At 41.1% G+C, this 25,913-nt stretch overlaps 1 protein-coding gene across 4 annotated transcripts in view; it reads right to left on the bottom strand.

Annotated features, from left to right (window-relative positions):
• SGCD (sarcoglycan delta) overlaps positions 1-25,913 on the bottom strand; it is a 949,146-nt gene that overhangs the window by 135,170 nt on the left and 788,063 nt on the right. For 3 of the 4 annotated variants that reach the window (XM_058721207.1, XM_058721215.1, XM_058721196.1), the window contains 2 exons: positions 16,547-16,634; positions 10,727-10,846 (listed from right to left, as the gene is read on the bottom strand). In XM_058721207.1, the coding sequence (XP_058577190.1) occupies positions 10,727-10,846; positions 16,547-16,634 (208 nt within the window). The remainder of the gene's footprint in view (positions 1-10,726; positions 10,847-16,546; positions 16,635-25,913) is intronic. The other variant, XM_058721221.1, reaches the window with a different exon arrangement.

Below are 25,913 nucleotides of genomic sequence, written 5' to 3'. Positions count from 1 at the left end.
CACAAATCAGATCTCGTCGCTCCCCTATTTGAAGCTCTTTAATGTCTTTCCATTACCCTTAAGTCTAAGTACCTTAATAATGACACACAGTGACCAAGGTAATAGTATGGTTTTATAATAGATGCATATGCGCACATCTCCATAATGATCCATGTATATATGTTTATCTATATATTTATATAACATATAATATAGGCCACATGACATATACAACAAATATATACATACATTTGAAATATATATATGTGTGTATTTGTTGCTATAGGTCTGTGATACATGTTAAACTCACAGGCTCTTTATACTAAAATACTGAATTGCACACTTTAAATGGATGAATTGTATGATATGGGAATTATATCTCAATAAAGGTACAAAAACAAACAAAATATAGACTTGAAATCTGATTATTGGGTTTGCATCTAACCTCAGCCATTTAATTTCCACATAATGTTGGAGAACCTGCTTCTGTGCTTGTCAGTCTGTTTGTATGTAAAATGAGCATAACAACAAAACTTATATTACAGGCCTGTCTTGAGAATTGAGTTAACTTGAGTTAAATTGAGTTAATGTGAGTTATCTTGAGATTTGAATGGTATCTGGTATAGGGTAAGCTTTTAATAAATGTTAACTATCATAATTACAGCGGGTCTCTTTTCATATCTGGGCACTCTGCTCCTTGACCTCCACCCTCTGGCCCTGCTGGAGTTGCAAAACTTTTTCTAAAAGGTCACGCTTCTCCAGGACTTTGTACATGTCACTCCACACTCAGCCTCTTGACCCCCTTTCCTTGACTAACTCCCATTTATTCCTCCAGTCTCCACTGAAACATCATTTCCTTCGGGAAGACTCCCTTACGGGCAAAATTAGGTTAAGATCTCCTAATTTTATGTTTCCATGATGTCGTACTTCCCTCATGATAAGTCACATTCTTCTCATGTAAATGTTAACAATAGCTGTCTTTCTTGCTTGGCTATGGAATCCAGAAAGGCAGGGGCCCCAGTGCCCTTTGGTCGGCAAAGCAGCTGGCCACAGTAGGTGCTCAATTTGTTGAGTACCCCTGAATTTCTTTTTAAGTGAGAACTCCTACACTATGGCTTAAATAGTGCCAAGAACCTTCTTGTTGATGTCACTCCCTTTCTTTTCTTTTTTTCTTTTTTGGACCCATGAAAGTTCTTGCATCACGAATAACTTCCAATTGTCTAAGTATACTTTTCTCTTTGGCTTACAGAATCAGAATCACATCAAATACTTCCATTAACAATTCATCCACATCCTCTACAGTATGCTGCCAAGAGTGGAGCACTATGGGCAAGTCCTGTTAGCACATAGAGTAGCTAAGTGCCGACTTCTGTATTCTACCTGAGTTTGTAAGAAACATTTCCACTGATATTTAAGATTTCACTGGGTGCACTGACAGCCCTATTGGACCATAACCTATTTGAGATTAAGAAACTTCTGTGCTGTGTCCTTACATCCCCGCATTGAGATTTGATTGGCAATAGCTGTACAAATGGTGCTCAAGAGGAACCTGTAGAAGGAACGATAGTAATATGCATCAGTAACAGTGGGCACTTATCATGCACTTAGCACTGTGCCAGGAACTTTTCATATATTATGTAGGTACTCTGACCACCCTCACTTTACATATGAGCAACCTGAGGCTTTCAGAATTTAGACACTTGTCCGAAGTTGTGGCATTAGAGCCAGGAGAGGTATCCAGGCAGTCGGTCTCCAAACCCCATACCCATCCAACCATTCTGCTGTCCTACCCTACTGTCGCAAAGGGAACTCTGGCATTTGCTTCTATCCTGTTCCCTGAGGGGTTCTGGACAATTTCTCCCCTCCCTCTCTCCAGATCTCTTTAGTTTAGATTCATCCTCACCACCTTACCCATCATTCCTAGGAAAGACATGGTACAAAAGGGGTTAAGATTAGAAGAGTAATACAGAGAAAAAGCACAGAGCAAGGTGGGAGGGAAAGCATAAGTTGCTGAGGGAAGTATTTTTAGCACTCTTTTCTCCCACTCAAATAAGCAGAATTAAATTCAAGTCCCTCCAATAAAGAAGAATGAAGTTAATTTCCTTCCCCAGTCTGCACACTGAGAGTTTCTTATTCACATTGTCATCTCATTAAATTCCTAGTGTCACTGTGAAACACCAACATTCTCCTTGGTCTCTGCTGGGAAGAGAGAAAAAAAATCAACTCAGGTGACTTTTGGTTGAATAAGAATATTCTGCAACAGTGAATATAATTAAGGAAAAAGGCGACAATAAACCTACACTATATGGACAAGCTTTTGACATTGAAGATGTCCTGGCAGAACTTTATCCCCTCATTTGAAAACACTCTGTTCTTGGTATTAACTGCCAAGAAGAAAACTTTGATGATAAAAACAAACCAACAGATGCCTGAAAGCACATTAGCTGTAGCTTGATAGAGAATTTCAAGTCGTGTTGGTTCTGCAGACAAAAAAGCTGAGACGTACCCCTCCCTAAGTGCTGGAATTGGTTCTCTTGAAAGCAGACAAAGAGTGAACCTCATCAACTCTTTAATCAAACTAGAAAGCTGACAAATGTCTCCCAACTGCCTTTCCCCCTCTTCCCACCCCACCACGTGCAAGTGAGGGAGACCACGGCTCAGCAACTGGGGAGGTCTGCTAAGGCATTGCTTCTGGGACAGCTGGCAACGTTTACACAGTACAATGAATCCGTCATGCTGATATTAAATCACATCCCTCTTGCCAAATGGAACAGTGTGTGGGGCCCAGCAAATGCTTTTGCATCAGGAATCAACCCCTCAAGCTTGGGGGATGAAGATGCACCTTGAACCGTGGCAGCTCATTGAGGCCTGTGCGCATGGGTGGGTGGGTGCATGAAATGAGGTGGTGGAATCATCTAGGCTTTTGTTAGTTTGGGGAGAATTACGACAGTTCTACTCCTCAGCATTTCAGATGAAACCCCACTCTTGCTCCTCTATTGTAGAATTGTGCTTTTTCTCATTAAGTATCTCTGGTTTATTAAGGTTGGGGTTGTTCATCCGAGACTCTTTTATACTTGGCTTTCTCACTGCATTATTTATGGGAAATGTATCTTTATGATCAAATACATTATTCCTGCATTCCTGTAAATAATAAACCAAGTTTGGAATGAGATGCCAGACAACTCTACAAGAAGCAATTCTTTTTAAATAGTTGAATCTCCTGCAGATTATCTCTGATAATGATAACAGAGAGCGGAAAGAGGGCGCTGGCAGGTTCCAGGCTCTTCTGATTTGTTACACAAATGTTCCTATTAGACTGGGGGGCTCTCATCTCTCAAAAATCAATGTATGAATTCATCATCATTTAAGAGGAATTGTGTTCCATTTTTACTATAACCTTTCGGCCTCTCTCATGCTTCCTTCCACTCATGGATAAGATATTTCAGAAAGGAAAAGAAACAAAGATGGAGGGCAAAGAAAAAGGGGGAGAGGTTGTTTAGAATCTACACACACTGCCTAAGGAGTGATTTGATCAGAGCCAAATAGCCAACATCACATGGCTGGTAGGTATGGCAGAACAAGTTCATCACATTCTAAAGCATTGGGTTCCTTCTCATGGAGAAAGGCAGAGTAGATAAGGGAAAGCCTAAGAACACGGGATGGGGACTTCATCGTGTGAGGATGTGTCTGTGAGTCACAGACGTGACAAACCAGCCCTGGAGTTTTGTTCATAGGAAGAAATGGGCAAGTGGCTGTTTGGTGATACTCTGTTTGAAAGGCATCTCTTAGTTCTTCCTCTGGGATGCCCTCCTAAGCCTAAGCACTCCTTTCTGGAGTCCATCTGTTCAATGTGTATGGATGACTCTCTGGCCCTCTGCAAATGGAACATCTCTTGTGGCCACTGGACACTTGGCTTCTCCTTTAGGTGCTCAAGCATTAAGACACAGGGCAACTGAAGCTGAACCATTTCTCTCCAATCTCAAACCTGCTCCTATCTAGTTCTATTAATGATTCTACAAGTATCTGACAAAGTACCCAACACCAGAGCCATCCCAGACTTCCCTCTCTTGACCCTCCACATGCACTTAGTTACCAAGTGTCATCAGTTTTACTTTAAGATGCTCTTTCCCATTTGTTCTCTCTTCTCTTTCCATCCTGGTTTAGGCCCTTATGAATCCTCAGCAAAAGCATAATAATACTCTCTTAACTTAGCTGCATATTCTCCCTCCCTCCCATTCTCTATGCAATCAGATTAGTTGTCAAATATTGCAATGTTCAAAATCTTTCAATCCATTCTTGCAAAAAAAAAATATTACTGAGCACTTACTAAGTACCAGGCACTATCCTAGAACCTGAAAAACAAAAGTGCCTTCTGTCATAAAGCTTACATTCTAGTGAGGAAGATATGATATAAATAAACATATTTTTACATAAAATAAACATTTTATCACAACAATGCGTACTGTGATATCTGCCATGAAGAGGAATAGAGCAAAGATACAGATTAGGAATATGCAAACTTTTTCCAGGAAGTGTCAAATAATAAATATTTTAGGCTTTGTGGGTCACATGATCTGTCTCAACTACTCAATCCTGCTGTTGGAGTGTGAAAGCAACCATGGATAATACTTAAAAAATGAGCATGGCTGTGTTCCAATAAACATTACAAAGCCAGGCAGTGCTTTCGGCCTCATTGGCCCAGAGGCTTACTTTGCCAGCTCTTGGTACAGAAAGTGCAAGCAGGAGTGTGCTATTTTTATAAGGTGGCCAAAGAAGACCTTTGAGATGAAGTGGCATTTAAGCCATAAAAGGAGAGAACCTTTATATGTAGACTGGAAAAGAGCATTCTATGTGGAGGGAAGAGTAGACACAAATGCTGGGAGACGAGAGCATGCTTGGTGATGAAGTGAGGAGCGAGGTGACGAAAATCCAGTGACTGTGGAGGTGAGTAAGCAAGAGGATGAGAATTTGTAAAGCATCTTCTGGTGATCTTCACAATTCCTGGGTTCCATGGTCTCAGGCGCAGTTTTCAGAATTTTCCATGGTCATACCTTTGATTACAATAATGAATATTTGTTGTTTCTTGCCCAGCGTCCATTCTCTCTTCTGGACACAACACCCCAGTTTCCCTTTGGACAACTGTCCCCTGTAGCTCATTCTTGGTCATTTCCAACCTCAGCGGTGGCAGTGGAGATATGAATCACGCCTTGCTCACCAGCAAATTCCATCACTGAGGTCATAATGACTAGTTGGGGATGGGCATATGGCCCACACCAATCTAGTTAGAGGAAAAACTTAGGCCTTTGTTGGATTTATATTCGGAAGGTAAGCACTATTTCTGCTTTTGAAGACAAAAGCCATGATTCTGTAACAGAGCTGAGAAGTGTTAAGAGAAAGAGAGTGACTGAATTTCAGTTACATTATTTGAGCCACTGAATCTAGCCTCAAGCCAACTACCAATGGACTTTTCCATCACAAGGCAATCAATCTCCCCACCTCACGACCAAATGAATCCTTATTGAAAAACACATGCTGTTCCATTCACCAAGCAAGCTCTCCCCGTCTATGTTTTGATTTGCCAACGTGTACTCAAGACCTAGTTCAAATGCTTCCCCATTTATGAAGCTTTCTAAACTCTCTCTAGCACACCACCCCAATGCACTCTAGCTGGATTCTGGAATTCTAGTCACTCTGTTTCTATCCTTCTAAGCAGCTTGTTTTTGGGATGTGTGTCTCATCTTCCTGAAGAGACAGAGCTCCCTGAGAGAGCAGGGACAGGGACAGGTACACACATCTCTGTATCTCCATGAAGCCAGAAGTCGCAATTTAGAGCTTTAGGTATAGAAGTGGATATATGATATACACACACGCACACATCTATTTCATGAAAGACTACCACTAAGAATACTGCACTCCTTTCATCATAATTATCCATCGCCAGGATGCAGTAGAAAGTTTCATCAAAAACTAATTCAAAAGGCTAAATGTATCATCTGATGTCTTCCTAAGGAAAAAAAAATAGCATCAGACCACATTTAAATTTCTATAAATCTTCTGCTAATTTAAATGGATTTAGAATTAATTAAAAATGTTTTTCAATTGATAATAATGTAACTCAGATAATTAGCATCAAGTAGCATCTAGAGGACATATTTAAAAAAACTAATTGAGTACAGACCTAATTAACAATTAGAATAACACTTTATAATTATGCTTTGTTTATAAATGCTAGAATGTCCGATTCATTGTTCAATGAAATTGGTCATTAATGAAAATCAAAATTATTTTTCCCTGGTGTCTCCATGAAGATGCCTCTTAGATGCACTGGCTTTTATGCTGCCTATTTTCTTGGTGTTTTTTAAAGGCCATTCCTGTCCAATATTTAATAACTTTATTCTTTAATTAAAGCTGAACAATACCATGCCTTATTGTGCACACTAACTTACACCTTTTTGGTAATTAAGCAGATGCATTTGACTACAAACCTGAATTCTCTCACGTCAAGCCTAAAGAGATAACTCTGCAGTATGGAAAACCCAAGGGTGACAAAGATACCATGACCATATGAAGAGACACAGGGCCGATACCTTCATGAAAGCAAAGAGACTAGAAGACCAGGGAACTAGGAGACTCCTAGCCTAGGAGAACAACAGCCCCATCAGTGGAATTAGGGAAGTGGGTTCTGGAGAGCCAGGGAGGTTGCTGGAAGACACCTAAGTTCAGCTACAGAAGTGAAACTTCTAGAAAGACCTCTATGCAGAAAAATGCAGGCTAACTGCTGAGAACTTGGATTTAGAATTGAGAAGGCAGTTCAAAGTGAATACTGATTGAGAAGGTCATCTGAAAAGAAGCAAGTGTTGAAGCCATATAGAAGTGTGGGATTTCCCACAGAAATGCAAAAAAGAGGAAAACAAGGACTGGACCTGGAGAGAGTCTACACCCGATGCCAAGTGTGAGTCCAGGCTACTTATACAAGATGAAAGAAGGGTTAGTGAGGGAAGCAGAGAAAAAGTCAGAGAAAAGTCAGAGACCTGGGGACAATGGTGGGAACAGCAGAGTATCCAGAATCCAAAACGGGAGGAATTGTTGAAAAAGAGTTGCCTAGTTTTCTTTTCCTCTCCTTGTGGTACTAGTATGCTATGGAGCTCAGGGAAGGTACAGACTATTGTGATACAAGTCACATGTGTAGTGGGAAGACTGCCTGGATTCAGATCCTGACTCCCTCAGTTTCTCTCTGTGGAAATTTGGGCAAGTTTTACATTACTCTGTGCCTCAGTTTGCTCTTCTGTACATCAAGGTGATAAGCCAGTGCCTTTCTTGACTCTTTGAAGGTTGTTGTGAGAAGCAAATGTGTTCATTCACGGTGATTTGTTTGGTATTTTGCACAGAGTAAACCCTTAACATGTGTTAGCTATATCCAAACTGTGACTTTTCTGGAGCAAAGTGATAAAAGCTGAGCCTACACTCAACTGAAAGTTACCAGCAAAGTTGTGGTGAAGTTGAGTGTCTTAGGTCATGGTTCTCAAACTTTGGCATGCATTAGAGCCACCTGGAAGCTTTGCTGGCCCCCAATCCTGAGTTTCTGGTTCAGTAGGTCTGGGTGGGGCTTGAGAATTTGCAAGCCTAACAAGTACACTATAGCTGATGCTCTCCATTCAGGGACCCACACTTTCAGAACCACTGTCTTCATGAGTACAGGAAAAGACTCTACAAATCTGGGAATCCAGTCCAGGCCTTCAACCTCTTTTAAGTTCAACTTGAGAACACACATGCTAGCAATATTAGTTTCATGTGCACGTGGGTGAAGTGGGCAGTGGAGTACTTCTTAGCTCTTAAAGGCTCTTTCTATTCTGGCCCTTCCTATGTCCAGGAAATCGGCTAGTCCAAACTTAACTGATATATGGATACTTCTGCAAGTTCTCTGCCAATTTCTCTGAGTACTTTCTTTCATGGACAGAGAGGGCTGTGTAAAATTTCAGAATGTGATGGGTCCCCTGAAATCCAAGTGGACCAACTGAAACCATCACCAACATGATGGTTAGCATGTATGGATGGCTTACCATGTGCCACCACTGTGCTATTCACTCTACATACACTTTACCATCCAGTTCCAACTACTGTGACAGTCAAGCATTATCATGCTATGGCACAGAGTAGAAGGATGCCTAGAAAGGTGAAGTGACATCATAAGGACTTGGCTGATGAATGACAGAAACCAGGATTATTGGCCAGTGTCAACTACAAAACCTATGCTCTCAGCCACTCATCTAAGTGGTTCTTGCCTTCTCTCTTTTCCTCAGGAAAGATGTGCATCAGCAATTACAATCTGTCTACAATGATACCCTTCTCCCTGCCCCCGTATCTCTTCCTGGATAATTATTCTGTATGAGGCATGGCTTCTAATCCCTTTGTCAAACTATTCAGGGTCCTTTGAGTGTGCTTGAGGAAGTCATTATCCTAAAAACTGAATAGGTGGGTGTGATTATCCAGAGAAGAATTTAAACAACAAAGTTTCTATATTTAGGAGGCATGATCTTCTTAGGCTTATTCCTTATTATTTTCTACTGCTATTCCTATTCAACTATCAGTAGAAATAACTGATTTATTTATGTATGTTTCTTATTATATTCATTTATCCTTCCATTCTTTATTTTGTTCCACCCTGTTTTAAATTTATTTTTAAGTGTTTGTTTATTTTTTAGAGAGAAAGAGGCAGAGTATGAGCTGGGGAGGGGCAGAAAAAGACAGAGACAGAATCTGAAGCAGGCTCCAGGCTCTGAGCTGTCAGCACAGAGCCTGCCGTGGGGCTTGAAATCAGGAAGTATGAGATCATGACCTGAGCCAAAGTCAGACGCTTAACAAGCGGAACCACTCCACCCTCTTTGTTTTGTATATGTGGAAACTAAATGTTAGAGAGAAAAACAGATTTGGGTAGGGTCACTCTAATCCTAAATGTTTGAGCAAGAATTCAAATCCAGCTACGTTAGACTCCACCATGAAATATGCATCCAGATTCAAAGCTCCTGAGAACTTGCTCAGTCTGATGACTCAAAAAGACAAACTTCTCATTAAGCAGAAAATGAAATTGCCTAAACTTCTCGTTCCACACCATATGGCTGAATCCCAGCTGACAGGAAGCTCATTTCTGCAACACACTAAGCTCATTTCACTGAGTAGGTTGATGCAAGATTTGTAGGGGGGTCATTTCCTAATCTTTTTAGCATTGATAGCAACAGTGGTATTTATCATGATGCTTCCTTTCTACATTTTAACATGAAAAAGCAAATGTTCCTGATGATGGAGAGAGATAGATCTTGTCCTAAATTGTTCTCTAAGTAAAATATCAAAAGCATAAGCAATGACAGCAGCAACAACAACAACAAAATATCCACCTGCTTTCAGATGACCAAAAATTACAATAATCTTCTAGTCCTACTTAACTGTAGGGTGGGGAAGAGGAAAGTTCTTAAATGATACCATCACAGAGTTTTGCACAGGAAGGTAAAGCCAAAGTATTTGGACATCTAAAATTATTCTGAATCTTTGAAGATTCAGATTTTAAAGAAGTGAGGTGACTCACAAAGTGCCGAAGAACTAACGGGAGGTACCAAACTCCATTTGTACACAATTATCTTAGCAGGAGGACCATCACTTTTCCCCTGGGCAATTATTTTATAGCTCATACAGCTAAGTATTCTTTAACAAAAGGAGAGCCAGAAATTTTTGTGTTTGTTTCCTCCACCACCCCCCAAAATGTAGAACTCATGTGGGAAGTGCTATTTCTACAAGTAACAGAGAAAAACATTAATACTAAGGGTTGGCCAAGGTCTTAGAACATATTTATAGGCATTTAGGTATGCTGAGTCTGGAGTCCTTGGGCAAGGATTTCAACTGGTAGCTTGATCTTAGACCATTTTCTTTACTGTTGGTAAGCATTTGTGTACTTATCTGAAATTGGGACAAATTTGAGGAGGTAGCAAGGTATAGTGCTTTAAAGTCAAGCATGCTGAATTCAAAATACCTGATTGATAAAACATGAAGTCATTTAATCCTAGGGACAACTTGAGATGGTAGGTGTTCATAGCCCCACTGAGCAGGACAGAAAACTGGCTCAGTGAGGTCAATACTTTGCCCAAAGTCACACAGCTAATTGGTGACAGAGCAGGGACACAAGACAGATCAGCTCCAGCACCAGGACTCTGAAACCACCATATTAGACCATTTCGCTGTAACTACAGAAGACTAATTTGTTGTGTGTTCCAATCCAGTGATTCCAACAGTGGCACCATAGATATTCCTGCAAATGTTTTCACCAATTAATTCTTGGGTCTTTCCACCAGAACTTCTAATTCAGCATGTCACAGTTGGATCCATGTGACTTTTCAGAAGTTCCCTAGGCAATTCTTAACTTATAACCCAGTTTAGGAATCTCCGTATCATGTATGTAGATCTTGACTGCTTCTACCAAAACTGCCTGCGAGGACAGTATGTGTTCATGCGTATTTGTTGGCATGAACATGTTTCCCCAAATGAAGCTCGTGTTGGTAGTCATGCCACAAAACCTCCTGACTTGAGAACTTTTCACTGGGGTACCAAATTCTGAGTTTAGGGAGTGGGGGAGTTCATCTACCTTACTTTAAGAGAATCCAGGTAATTGGCCTAAATCTCTCTTCAAGGCAACATTTCCCTTTTCCTCTAAAATGTATACATTGGTATCATATCAATTATATGATCAAAGTTTCCTTACCTAAAACTCTTAATCTCTCAGCTCCTACTACCACTTCATCGTTATCTGCAGAAAAGAGCAATTTTCCAGAAACTGTCTTTACTTCAAACTTTTTGCCATAAGCTTCTACGGCTTTTGGACCTAGAATGGGGGGGGGGGAGAGATAGAGGGAGAGGGAGAGGGAGAGAAAGAGAGAGAGACATTAGTCTCATTGCATTCAATTACAAAGTGTTTTTCACAGGACACATGCATCTGATGAGGTTATGTGGGACTTTAATATAAGTGGATTGTTTTCCATGAGCCAATCATGAAAATTAGTCTTGTGACTCTGGCCATGTCTTGTCAATTACTTTTAATCATGTGCTCTCAGGCTGATTTTAAAGACTATCGTGTCCCTTCTTCAAACTAATGCTTGAATGAGGTTTCCCTTAGCTAACTACCAAATTACTATCAAATACTTATAGATTTTGGCTTGAAAGTATCAAGGCATAGAAAGTTCACCACCTCTTGAAGTAATCGGAATATCTATGGCCAGCTCTAACTCTTGGAAAGGGTGCCTTTAAATTCAATTGATGTCTGTCTCAGCCGGTACCCTTAAACCATTGGCTGTATTTGATACCAGACAAGTCTATTTCCTCAGTATATATAGATCATTCCCTGGCAGAAAAGGCCAGAAAATATATTGCAATTAATTACCAGAAAGTTATTGAATCTTTTATGCTAGAATTTCACTCAATAAAAAATAAATTTTAGAGGATTTATCATATGGCAACAAATGCTATCCTAGGGAAGCTATTGTTGTGGCATCTTCTGATGTACCCAAATAGAAGTTTAGACATTTATTAGTAAATCAGAAAACTGCAGAGTTTTGGGTACCATGGAAAAAATAAGACAAACTAATGTGTTAGAATTCTTTAAACAAACAAAAAAAACAAACAGAAGGTATTGTAGTTTATCTGAACTAGAGCTAACTGAATATCTCAAGTTCAGGTGGCTCTCAAAAGCTGGTCTGCAGAAATTAATCAGAATAACCTGGGAGGTATAATCATCTTCACAGAACCTCACTCAGATCAAAAATAATTTATCTTTTGGTCCAGAAATTCATAAAGAAAAAAAATGGAGGAAAGAGTCTAAAAATTTTATATTTTCCCAAAGCTGATCAGGAGATTCTGATAGAGCATTTCTGTTTCAAGTTATTTTCAAGACAGTGTCATTTAATTATAAAAAGCAGTAATGAAAGGGCCCTCAATGCCTTCCAGGTATAGACCAAACAGAACAAACATGTAGGTGAACAAGTTGAGTTTATTATTCATTGTTGTGATAGAGTACACACACCAGGGGCAACCACTCAGGGCATCTCAGTAAGAAAGACCTTACTATAGTATTTGGTTTTATGTTAAGTTATTTTGGGGCTGAATTTAAGGAAGCAAGGCTTTGCTTTGGATAAGGTGCTGACAGGAAGTGGGTGTAATTTTACAATTGGCATGTTAATAAATCTTATCTAGAGGTGGGCAAGATCAGAGCAATGCTAAACCTGGAATGGATAAAAAACAGAAGTCACTGATATTAACCAGGATTGAAGAAGTTCAGTCATTTTGCTGGTTTGGATAGGTGTTTCCATTTTTATCTGTTTTCAGACATGATTAGAGTTGTCTTTGTTTTCTGTTTTGTCTTGATCCTTCATGACCGCCACGTTGCCTTGTCTGGTGCTGATGTTCTGCGAAATGGATTATGTTCAAACAGGAGAACACAGAAGCCTGGCTTATATTGCCAGGACTACTCCTGGACGTCTAGGGGTGTTTTCCTCAATGACAAGACTATCAGACTAAGAATCAGAAGACAAGAATTATGTTCCAACTCTCTCATTTTCTGGTTATGTGACTTGGGGAAAATCCTCTGATCTTTCTGAACCTCATTTTTCTGCATCTGTAGAACTGTACTATCACCATCTCTTCTATTACCTTATAGAAAGATTAAAAGGATCAAATTATACTATATTTATAAAAAGCACTCTGTAGGTGGGAAAGTGCTGCGAAATCATGACTATCGTCATTGTGATCATGATCTGTCACCAAGTTTCTAATACAGTGGTCCCAACACATTGAAAATAATTAATGACAATCACCTCTTAGTGCACTTGCCTCATTCACATAATCCTGCCAATTTGGAAGTGTGATCTCCCACTAGTACATCCACACCAGCCCTCTGACAAAAAGAAGGGCATTGGAAAGGCTCCTGAATGAATAGGAAATGGAAACAGCAGACACAGCAGAGACTTTCTAAATGGCATGGGACCGAGGCATTATCTTCTCCAATGGCCTTCATGCGTAGGTGAAAACAAGTGGCAGCAGAGCTAAGGGTTCTCTCAAGGTCATGAGGTCAGCTAATGGAAGATCTGGGTCTGGAATTGAGCTCTCAGAATTGTTCCATAGAAGAAAAGTGATGTGTGATTGTCTAGAGAGGAGAAGACAGCTGGAGTCAACACAGGAGGAGCAGTGAGGAGGGGACCTTTTGGAGGATAGGGAGAGGGGGCGTCGAAAGATACAGACAAGGACCAGAAAACAATCCTGAAAGAACAGGGATGGACAGTGAGGCTTTTGATTAGGTGATTCTTGGAGGGCGAAGATGCAGGTATCTACTTGGTCATACTCAAGACTCTCTGGTCATACCAGAGTGGGGAGACTGGGTACCAGGAGGTGAAGAAGTGTTAATGAATGAATGAATGAATGACCTTGGGATAGGCATGGGGTGAGCACAGTTTGACACTCTGGATCTAGTCAATGGCAAAATGGGGGTATGACTAGGAGACAAAACTGCTTGGCCTTTGCCTCCATGGATCTAGGCAGTTTCATGAGATATGGCCCTGGAGATATGGTTGAGAACACCTGCCTGTTTAAAGCAAGTTTGCTCTGAACTTATGACTGGTTCCTGAAACGTACAAGAGAATGTCCTAAAAACACCGAAACAATCAGATAACTCAAAACACAATTAAGTTATCTTGTTTTTCAGAGCTTCTCAGAACACAAAGGAATTTATCAAGGGCCAGAACCATTTGCACATATAAAGCTCTGTAGTTGGAAGTTCTAGCCAAAACCCCACAGAGCAACTGCTGGCTCAATGGTGCAGATGGCTTGTTCTTTTGTTGCTTTTACCTGGGGCTGCCAAATGTCCTGGATGTGGCTAAAATCTTTAAAAACAAAACAAAACAAAACAAAACCCCCGCCAAAAAAACAAGGGTCCTGGAGGAAATGAAAATGGGAAATAGGTCTGGAGACTGCTCAGGAGGTCCGTCAGGGAACCCACTCTTCCTCTCTAGGATGGAAAAAAATCATTATTTGAAGCCCAAAACTACTCCAATTAATCTCCCTCGGTGCTGGGTAGTATGTGTCAACTACTTCCTTAATGAATCTCCTACACGGGAAGAACTGGAAACCATCGGGACATACCAGCAGTTTCCCAGTCATGCCAATGCTACGGATCTGGGAGCTGGAAAGGGGCCATCTCACCTAATCTCCTTTCTCAGCTCCCTTGAAGCTGAGACTGTTGCCCACTCTGCGGAAGACTTGCCTACAGCTTTCCTCCTTGCAGGCCAGAGGGCTTTCTGTTCAGGCCACTACTGAGAGGACACTAAATCGGCAGCAGCGTTGGCCAGATGTGCTTTTACGGCATTGCCTGAGAACTTAACTATCACTTAAAGCACTCTATCATGTGAAAAATTTACCTGAATTTCTAACATTGGAATTTCTTCTGGGCTTTTGAGACCTTGGTGAGGTAAGCAGGAGAATTCTTTATCCTCAGGATTGTTTTGGTGAACCTGGCTACCGGGATGAGAGCAGTCATTTGCTCTCGGGTAAGTATAACAGCAAGTATAAGAGGTTTTAGAAGATCCTGTCTCCTGGAACTGCTCTGTGCTTTCTATCACATGCTTAAATGTAAAAGGAGAAGCCTGAAGGAAAACTTTAGGGGTGAGTGTGCATATGTATACGTACTCAGAACTATATTTAAATGCATCTATCATCTTCTCTAGAGATCATCTTGGAAGGCTCCTGCCAGCTGGTGTTAGAGTGGCTTTTTGCCCATCTCATTATAACAGGAGCTATGTCATGCCTCACCCTGAGAGCTCTGGGTAGGTATCTCAGCTTCCAGGAGGGTCTAATTTGGGCAGGGGAGATGGGAAGACAGAAGACAAGGAAGGAGGGAGAGAGGAGCAAACGGAAGAGAAAAAGGAGAGAGAGAATGGAGAGATGGGGGAGGAAGAAGGAGAGGGAAAGACAGAGGCTGAGAGAAATAAGAGAAGAGGGTAGGGGAGGGAAGGGAGAAGGGTGAGGACGATGGAAAGCAAGGGTGCAGGAGAGGAGACAAGGAGGGGGAGAGGATGGGGAGGAAAGTAGAGGAATTAGGGGGAAAGCAGGGAAAAGAGAAGGTTAAGGAGAGAGAGGGAGGGGAAGAGACACTGACTGAAGAATAGTCATTTGGGCACTTCCAGCTTTATCAAAACAAAATCTCTCAAGTAAACCAAATCTCCCATGGCAAATAAATGGCAAATGATCAACAGGCTAAGTAGGTTCCTTTTGAACAGAGGAATCAGGAACGGGGAGTTTGGATTTATTTCCCTCCTGGAGGCAATTTTCACACATGCTGCTTAAATCATTGCTTACTGAAGCTGTTTATTTAATTATTTAGCATTGTGACTACAGGCCAGATGTTATATAAGCAAGGCCGACAATCCAGTCACACACTGGAACAACATGTTTATGGATTATGGGCTTTGCCGTGCGGCAATCCCTTCCAGCCTTGGTAGATGGTCTAATACACCCACTGGCTGTGAATCTCCAGATATCAGATGTGGTGCTCCTGTGGGGAACAGAGACTCTCTCCCCAGCAAGACTCTGGGCACAAAGCACCTGTTTTCTTGTGGCATGTTTATTAGTGGGGCTCCAGATGTTTTAGTCACAGTTTATGTTTCAGGGCATTTGGGCAACTGGCTTCTCAAAATGTCCATCTGTATACTTCTCTCTCAGCCCCGAAGCCAAACAAATGGCATTTTCTCTCTGGAAGTGTAACAGTGCCATTCAGATACATACCCCTTTTTCCCCTCCACTGGCGGGGTGCATAATGGCTCCTGTTTACTGCGGCCCATAATCTACACTGGGGGCGTTGGTCGTGCCATTCAACACATTACCGTGACCATAAGGCCCACGTTTATCATTATAATCATTATAGTGAATAACCAATCCTTGTTTAAATTTTAGGAATATGCAGCTTAAATCCCAGTGGGTGCTTTCCACAACGGTTAGGAGCAGATCTGCTATATTGAAAGGAACCTTGCAACCATAATCAATGGCAGTACATCGGCATTTTGCAGTTGGGTCAGGCTCAAAGTCAGCACCTATCACAAACATGGCATGGATTCAAATTAACTTTAAAAATCCCCTTTATACCTCATAAAGTACGTGCACATGGTTTTTTTTGTATACTGTGCTCTCAATTAATCCAACACAGCCAGCTTTTCCTCCAGCATTGGAGCAGAGAGCTTTTCCGTTGTTGAGCACCAGATGAAGCAGCTGGCTTATGTTTAGGGGCCATGTTACGTGAAAAAATAGTTTATTGCCCCTCTAAACAAGTATTGTTGGATTTGCATAAGTTAAATGTGTGCATATGATGAGACTCTACCCTCCAGTGGAATCATGCAACACATGCTACCTTCTCTTTCTCTACTCTAAAATGTCTTAGCAGACATTTCTTTCTTTAGTTTATGTAATATTTCATTCAATCTTTGGTTCTAGTGTTTTCTGAGTGCTTTGCGTGGACCAGGTACTGCTACGTTCTTTATTGTCTTACCTGTTATCAGCTGAGTTAGCACTTTAGTCTGGTCATTGAGAATGTTCACTGTAACATTTCTGGCTGATTTGAAGTACAGGGCATTACCCTGTAATAAGAAAATAAGAGAAACACATGAAAATGGCAGATTTCTAAATGAAAAACTGTAACCACAACTCTCCAAGGACCTGAACTGGCTTTCACTAAGTTCTAACTGATGTGTATTTATTTGAATACTCCAAGTGTTTAATGATCCCCACATACATAATTAATTGGAATTCATCCAAAATGGATTTCTTCCAAAGAGACCCACAGAGACCAACACATACTTAAAATAGATTTCACTAACACACACACACACACACACACACACACACACACACACACACACTCGACTCAGAGATAACCCGGCGATAAAGAGTCCTTTAGGTCTTACGACAGGTGTTAGTTACCCTTGGTATACAGAATGATCAGGAATGATCAGTAATCTCCTAATTTCACCCTTTCTCAATTATAATTTCTTCAAAAGAACCATGAAAAATACTTCATGGAGTGCAGAAAACTTGTATAAAATACCTGAGGTCAGCCCCTCTGGCACGTCCACCTGCTGAGAGAAGCCGGGTACAATTCAGACTGAAATAGTCTCTTTGTGGAGATATTTGCCATATATGTATACCAGACCCAGGAGATGTGGCTTCTTCGAGTAGGCCTCTGCCTCCCCTTTCTTGTTCCCAAATTTCTCCTCCTTCAGATAGTTTGTGCCTTCATCCAGTTTTCCTTTGTCAAAAAGGGCACCCCAATCCATTTCCACACTGTGGAGGGTATTTCTGAAAATGACTTGAAATAGGGGCTGGCACACTTTTTCTACAAAGGGTCTGATGGTAATATTTTAGGTTTTGTGGGATGTACAGTCTCTGTGGTAACTACTCAACTGGTAACTGCTGTTTTGGTGCAAAACAGCCATAGACAGTACACAGACAAATGGGTATGGCCGTATTCCAGTAACACTTTATTCACGGACAGTGACATTTGAATTCCAAATAATTTTAAATTTAACATGATCTCACTGTGTCATAAAATATTATTTTTCCTTTTCTCCCCTGATCGTTTAAAGATATAAAAACTATTCTTATTTCATTGGCCATAAGTGAACAGGCAGAGGGCCAGATGTGGCCACAGTTTGTCAACCTCTGGCTTAGATGTTCTCTCTTTCCTGGAGTAAACTAAAGCCATAAACTGAAATAAGAATTGCTGCCAGAACATGTCAGTATCCAGATAGTTGTTGTTAGAAAAAGGATGTGTGTAGTCATTCTCATTGTTCCAAACCTTTGTTACCACATGGCACTTATCTGTCTGAAAACTCTATAACACCACTACGCATGGAGTCCCAAACCCAGAAAAACATTGTCCCCAGAGCTGTGCGGAAAGCAAAGATAAGCAAGACTCCTCTTTAAAGCCTTAGATTCTAATGGGAACAATACGATGGGCACACAAATAATACCAGGCAGAGAACAATACAGATAATTAAGGAGCTGCGCACAAATCCTGTGGGGAACTTTCCTGAATGGTAAGGGTATTCATAGCTTGAGGCTGTTGAGTGGGAAGCAAAGATGTTTGTTAAAGCTTAAACTGAGCCTTGAAAAGACTATAGATAGGCTTCACCAAGGTGAAATGAAAAAAAACGAGGTCAAGGAGGTAGAAAGGTTGTGGGATGGTTGATGTCTTTTTCCTTCTAGAGCAGGCGGGGAATAGGAGAAGATTCATGAGCCCAGCCTAGCACCTGCATGTGGCAGAGTGGCCGGCCAGTGCTGACAGGCAGCCTCCATGAAGGCATTCTTTCCATAGACTGAAGATCTGAAGTCATGGTCTCCATCACCCAATGCTTTGTGGGAGATTCCAGTGAATCAGTGGTTGCCCTGATGAAGAAGTCATCATCTCTCTCCCCCACACTAGGACAGGAGCTCTTGCCCAAGGTGAACTTCTAAAATGGATAATCAATACCTATATCCCACCCAGGCCCTGAGGAAAGAACGGTTTACCTTATTTTTAAAAAGTTTTTCAATGTTTATTTATTTTTGAGAGAGAGACAGAGAGTGAATGGGGGAGGGGCAGAGAGAGAGGGAGACACAGAATCTGAAGCAGTTTCCAGGCTTCAAGCTGTCAGCACAGAGCCCAATGTGGGGTCAAACTCAAGAACTGTGACATCATGAACTGAGCCAAAGTCTGACACTTAACTGACTGAGCCACCCAGGGGCCCCAGAATGGTTTACCTTCTGTTTCATCAGGGCAACCACTGATTCACTGGAATCCCCCATAATGACTTAAGATAAAAATTCTGCCTAATGGTAAACTTTTTGCTTTGTTTTGTTTTTTGATTAGGTAAGAGAAGAAGAAATTCAATATTGTCATAGGCTTCCATCTTCTGTCCATTACATAACAAATATTAGCCTCAAAGAGATTCTTTGGCATTGCTTTTGGCAGTACTTAAGAGTTCTACTTAAAACTTAAAATCAGCTCAAGTAATGTAAGGATTCAGAACCTGGAACCCAGACAGGAAGTTCTATGTTTCTAGAAGTTAATGTACTAATTCTTCTTATATTCAGCATGCTGGCACCAAAGAGAGGAGCTACCTGGAGTGAGAGAACAGGATAGACTCTGTTGCCATTGACCAGTGTGTGACCTTGAGTGAATCACTTCACTGCTCTGTGGTTCATTCTGTGCATTCCCCACCACCAACATGGGTATGGTCAGGAAGTTCATGGCTAACAGACCTGTGTGCTCATGATGTGCTGCACATGCAGAAGCCCTGAAGTCAGCCTGCCTAATTTACTATCCCTGCTCTACCACTAGCTAGTTAGGCTACTCTAGGCAAGTTACTTAATCATTCTAAGCCTCAGTTTATTTTTTTTTTCTTTTTTTGATATGTATAATGGTGCAACGTTTTTTTTTTTTTTTTTTTTTTAATTTATTTTTGGGACAGAGAGAGACAGAGCATGAACGGGGGAGGGGCAGAGAGAGAGGGAGACACAGAATCGGAAACAGGCTCCAGGCTCCGAGCCATCAGCCCAGAGCCTGACGCGGGGCTCGAACTCACAGACCGCGAGATCGCGACCTGGCTGAAGTCGGACGCTTAACCGACTGCGCCACCCAGGCGCCCCTAAAAGGCAGTGATTTTAATACGTGCCTTTGATGGCAGCTGTATCACCACAATCAGTTCTAAAGTGATATGGCCTCTAGAAGTTACTTCTCTTGATAATCTTACATGGTAGTATATTTTCCTTGCTCCCTGAGGAGCTAACAATCTGATCTGGGAATTTAGATAAACAGAGAAAACCATAATACAGAACATAAGCACCTTCCATGTTCAGGGAAGGCTTTCCACTCAGTGCAAAGTTCAGAGAGGGAAGGGACCAGTGTGGCTAGAGTTCTGAGGAGTCTTCCGAGAGCACAGTTCACTGGCTTCTGTATCTTAAGGGTGGTCTGCAATAGCACAGATTGCATCCAGTGTTAACTTAGCTCACAGGGGAGTCTGGCTCTTGTGGAACGAGGGTTCAGGGTATGAGCTTTGGAGTCAGATTTGGGCTTGAATCACAAGCTCTGCTTTTTTTTGCTAACTGTGGGGCCTTAGGTAAGTCATTACGTTCTTTGAGCCCCAGTTTCTATGCTTATGAAATGAAATTAAAGGCTACATATAATAGTGTTGAAATGAAGATTAAGAAAGACAAAACATATCAAGTGCCTTACATAATGGCTACCAAAATACTTCATTAACTATAACAAAAACTACACAAAACCTACATGAGGAGGGCCCCTTGAAAAATAGCTGATTCTAGGACTGAGGCAAGAAACATACAAGAAGAACCTGGAGCATCCTGTAGTGACAGAAAGAAAGGAAGTGCTGAAAAAAAAACCAAATAAAAAACCAAACAGGAAAACACTTCTTAATCATGGAAACATGTCAAAGGGACACAGGAGACAACTGAAAGTGGGTGTAATTTCAGCCAAAGCTGAAAGAATTTCAACAAAATAATAGGATGAAGTATTGAATTATAACCCAAACACACCTTTCCACATAGCCTCTATGGCTAAATATTCACTAAATTTAAGAATAATAGTAGGAAATTCAGAGTGATAAGTGTGTAACATTCATAGTGATAAATGCCTACATCAAGAAATATAAAAGAAACCAAATAAGCAATCTAACTTTGCATCATCCATTAGTCCAGACTGATAAAAATAAGTGACTGAATAGATAAATGTGATAGAATAAATAAGTCTTTCATGTATAAGAATTCCAAACAATTTTCATAGTTAACTATGTTAACTGCCTACTCTTTAAAGGTAACTTTCTTTCAACGAGTAAAGGATGGAATGGAGAATGGCAACTTCCCAGTGGAGAAACTTGACAAACACTGCCTCAGCCAGGGGGATCCAGGTCAACATCAGCAGTGATAAGCCACGTTGATAGCTGCACCTCTGATAGAGGTGAAGAAAATGATGCTTTACCTCTGTGGCCTTTCTCTTCAAAACCTGTAACACCCACCTAATAATGAGGAAAACACCATATGAATCTCAGTTGAAAGTAATTTTGTAAAGTACTTGACCAGGACTCTTCAAAATTGGTAAGGTCATCAAAACCAAGGAAAGTCCAAGAAACCATCACAGCTAAGAAGAACCTTTTGAAGAAACAATGAAGACTAAATGTGATATGGTACTTTGGAGAAGACACTTGGGCATAAAAAGGACAGTAGGTAAAAACCAAGGAAATCGAAATAAAGAATGGACTGTAGTTAGTAATAAGGTATCAGTACTGGTTCATTAATTTTGATAAATATACCATATTAATTTTGGATGTTAGTAATAGGGATACTGTGAGGTATATAAGAACACTCTGCACTATCTTTGCAACTTTTCTGCATATATACAACTATTTTTTTTAAGTTGCAATTTTTTTGTAAGCTATATTAGGCTGCCAAATTCTAAGATCCAGAACTTCAGGAAGAGACCTTGGGAAGCCAGCCAATCTCTGAGGAGGCAGGAAGCTTACTACATTATGGACGTGTGATTTCACTTTGATGTTGATAACATTAATTGGAAAGTCTCCCCTAAGTATATTTCCATGGGATTTTGCCATTAGGAATACTAAAATAGGGGCACCTGGGTGGCTCAGTTGTTTAAGGGTCCAACTCTTGATTTTGGCTCAGGTCACAGTCTTACAGTCCGTGGGATTGAGCCCCACATCAGGCATTGTGCTGGCAGCACAGAGCCTGCTTAGGATTCTCTCTCTCCTGCTCTTTCTGCCCCTCCCTGCTTGCTGTCTCTGCCTCAAAATAAATACAGAACATTAAAAAAAAGGAATACTAAAATAAACAATAGTGTAGAGGTCTCTCACAGATAGTTCTTCACGCATGGCTCTCTATCCATTATCATTCCTTCCCTGCTCAGCCTACAGAAAACACTGTAATCACAAGTAACCATTTCTTTGCCATAGGTTTCACAATGTACTGGCTCCAGTGACCAAAGTTCATTAAGTAATACTAGAAAAATTTAAGCTGACACCAACTTAGATTTGTATTAAAATCATTTCCGAAGGATAGTTTGTAAGTTTATCTTTAGTAAGCCTCAAAATCCTCTATTATCTATTATCTATTATTAATGTCAAGAGGATGCTTTAGTTGTCTCTGAATCGACCCTTTGCAAAGCATGAGAAGTATTTTTTAAAAAAATAGCAGAGTATGGTTAGTTTTTATTTTATTTTAGAATATCTTTTTATAATGATGCTTGGGTAGATTTCTATTGTCTTGAAAAGTTTTCCAGTCATGAATAATGAAGCTACACTCTGAAGCGCTTACTCAAAATAAGCTGGGAACTGGTCCAGTTTTTCCATTGTAGTGTTCCTGTTCAGCCACTCTCTGCACTGTGCCCCAATTTGGGTGCATTTAGGTCTCTCTCAATATTTAACTAAGTTGAGCTGCTCTGTTCAATGACTCCTTTGAGGTATCATTTTAGCATGTCACCAGTGGAAGGGGACTGCCAGATTTTCTAGTGCCTGGCACATTCCTGGCACCCACTAGATTTTCAATAAATATTTGCTGTATAACTGAATGCCCAGATCAAATTAAGAGTCAACAGAGAGTGAGAGCTGTCAACAAAAGAAGTAATTAAATGGAGGTTGACACCAACTGTCAAAGAGAGTTTTCAAAAGGCAAGTCGTTAAGCATGGTTGAAGTGATAGTCCACACACAGAAAACCAAGCACAGTGGGAGGAAGCAGTGTAGATATATAATCAACGAATATCTGTGTACCACCTTATGGAATGCAACGAGCTGCAGGTAATACAAATGAGATTTGAGATGTTGAGTCTCTAGATGACAGAGGGAAGCAGGGGCACAAATAATTACCCCAAATTCTTACTGACATAAAGGTTAAATTATGCTTGAATCTTCCCTGGGCTTGCAGCATCCATCTAACCTGAGCTATGGAATATGTCCTCTTTCAACTGCTCCTAATCAACTCATTCCACTAACATTTTAAAGGTATATGTTCTAGGCATAAAACAGTGTGCCAAGTATGAGCAGGTGGCCTCTGCTCTCCTGGAGTGTACATACCACCTGGAAGGGGACATGGACAGGAAATTAAGAGTCCCATAAATGATTATATCCTTGCCATTGCAATGAGTGCAGTGAACACAAAGTTGTAGGTGAAATGAGAGCAGTCAGGGAAGGTCTTTCTAAGGGAGAGACATTTTGGCTGAGAACACAGGATTAAGTAGATGTTAGGTGAATTGAGAAGAGAGAGAACTTTTTAGACAGAGCAATAGACAAGTATACAAGCCCTGAGGCAGAAAGGAGGTTGGTACATAAAAGGGGCAGAGAAGGGGTGCCTGGGTGGCTCAGTTGGTTGAGCGTCCAATTGCAGCTCAGGTCATGATCTCACAGTTCATGGATTCGAGCCCCGCGTCAGGCTCTATGCTGATAGCTCAGAGCCTGGGGCCTGCTTCAAATTCTGTGTCTCCTTCTCTCTCTGTCCCTCCCCTGCTCACGTTTTGTCTCACTCTGTTTCTCAAAAATAAATAAATGTAGAAAAAAATTAAAAAAAATAAATAAAAGGGGCAGAGAGAAAGGCCCATGTGGTTGGAGACTGATGATCAAGGGATGGAGGGAAACCAATCCCCCGGTGTTGCCATCAGCTCTGTTACCTCTGCCCATGCTGTCCTCTGATGAATGGCAATGTTTAGTTTGATGTAAGAAAACTCATTTGTTTCTTCGTAATGATAGTTTCTTGGGGTTTCATAAAGAAACCCTTTCCTGTCCTAGTTCATTCTTTATATTCTCTTCTAAAAAACACTTCAGTTTTATTTCTCATACTAAATCTTCATTGTCCCTGGAATCCCCTTTTGTACATAGTTTAGGTGAGAACCCAAATGAAAGCCATTTTCCTTAATGCTACTTACCAAGAGAATGTTAATTTCTCCATTGATATGTGGTGCCACCTTCATCATACATTAATTCCCAAATATACAGGAGTCTGTCTTAGAGACTTCTGGTCTCTTCATTTTCTGCCTGTTCCTATACCAATATGTACTGTTTTATTTCTGTGGTTTGTGATATGCCTAAATATCTGTCCACCCTCCTTGCTCTTTTATGGGCCATTTAAATGATATTTCTATATTTAGAAAGACAACATTAACATTCAAGTAATAATTCAAAACCATTATGAGATCAGAGACAGACTACACAGGCGGCACTTGAAAATGTTCACTGTCCTCTAATATTATCTTGGGTGACAATTTCATCTTCACACTATATAAAATAATACCTGAGTAGCTGTCTGAACCTTCTTCCTAAGATTTCCCAGTGTTCTGTAGAAAACTCTTCCATAACATGTGAGTAGCCATTCTTAAAAATAAAAAACTGGGGCACCTGGGTGGCTCAGTTGGGTAAGGATCCGACTTCGGCAAAAGTCATGATCTTGACATTCGTGGGTTTGAGCCCTGCGTTGGGCTCTGTGCTGACAGCTCGGAGCCTGGAGCCTGCTTCAGATTCTGTGTCTCCCTCTCTGTCTTCCCCTCCCCTGCTCATGTTCTGTCTCTCAAAAATAAATAAACGTAAAAAAAAAAACTGACCAAGAAAGGGTTTTTTTTTTGGGGGGGGGGGCAAAAAAGTCTAGGAAATTCAACATACCTCTCCCCTCCTTCTAGCTGCACAGTACAAGTTACTACATTATCAGTTCTGAGAAGTCCTATATCAACATAATTTGGTTAGCTCTGTGCAGTAACAATTCTAAGATTTACTTAATAATGGATTATTTTTCCTTAAACCACATGTTAACACAAAACACTGCAGGACTCATTTTGGGAAATCCTACTTTATCGACTGCTTTAAATACATACATTAAGACCTAGATTATCTCTGGCTTCCTCTCTTTAAGACCATGAACGGGCTTAGCAGAGGGTCTGACGCATGATGGGTTCTCAATAATACCTGCTGGCTGGCTAATGGGTACAATCCTAGCAAGCAGGTGTTATGGCCATTTTATAGATGAGAAGATTGAGGATAATTGTGGGGCATGAGTAGTCTGCACCTGCATGCTGGTGAGCTGCAGAGAGAGAGGACTCAGCACTCAGGATTCCAGACCTGAGCACTTGGCTCCTGTTCCACTGCCCTGGGATGTACAGTCTGAGCTATAAGTAATGGAAGGAATACTTTGGTTCTGGTTGGCACAGTTAGGGGAATCTTCGCAGAGGGAGACACGTGACACAGAGAGAGACTTCAGTGCAAGGAGACAGCTCAGGCTTTCCCCTGTGAGGTCAAGTGGATTCTGATAGCACAGCATTAAAACTCAGCAGCCACAAGACCAAGATAGGCTTTCCTCATGGAAATTTCATCCCCCCTGATACACAAAGTAATATAGACGAAAATTGTTCCATGCTGTTCTTTGCTGCAGAAATGCTATAGGCCAAACTTGTCTGGCTTTTGGCCACATTTGCAAACAGGGCCCTTCTACCCATGGTGTCCTTATGATGGCCCGAGAGCACCCCCGGATCTGGGAGCACAAGTCCAGGCTTTGTGGCTGGCCCCCACACATTCCTCAGCTCTGTCTGCTCATGTTTCCCTCCCTCCATCAGCGAAGGCCTAATTGCTTTGGATCTTGACCTTTCACAGAAGGGTGCATGGCATTCTATGGAGTCAAAAAAAGCATCTCTCAGGAAGAGTCTGAGCGAAGATGACGTGAGTCTCTCACAAAGAAACAAGGGCAAGCGGAGGCTGGAATTGCTCACATGGAAAGAAAGACAATTGTTGCACAGGACTGGCTTCTGTTGTGGGAGAGTGGCAATGTCCTTGTATCTAGAGATATAAGCTCAGCCTAATGCCGACTGACTTGGTGG

This window comes from Neofelis nebulosa, chromosome 1 (genome assembly GCF_028018385.1).
Source record: "Neofelis nebulosa isolate mNeoNeb1 chromosome 1, mNeoNeb1.pri, whole genome shotgun sequence".
Taxonomy (NCBI): domain Eukaryota; kingdom Metazoa; phylum Chordata; class Mammalia; order Carnivora; family Felidae; genus Neofelis; species Neofelis nebulosa.
This window is presented reverse-complemented; position numbering and strand designations above follow the sequence as displayed.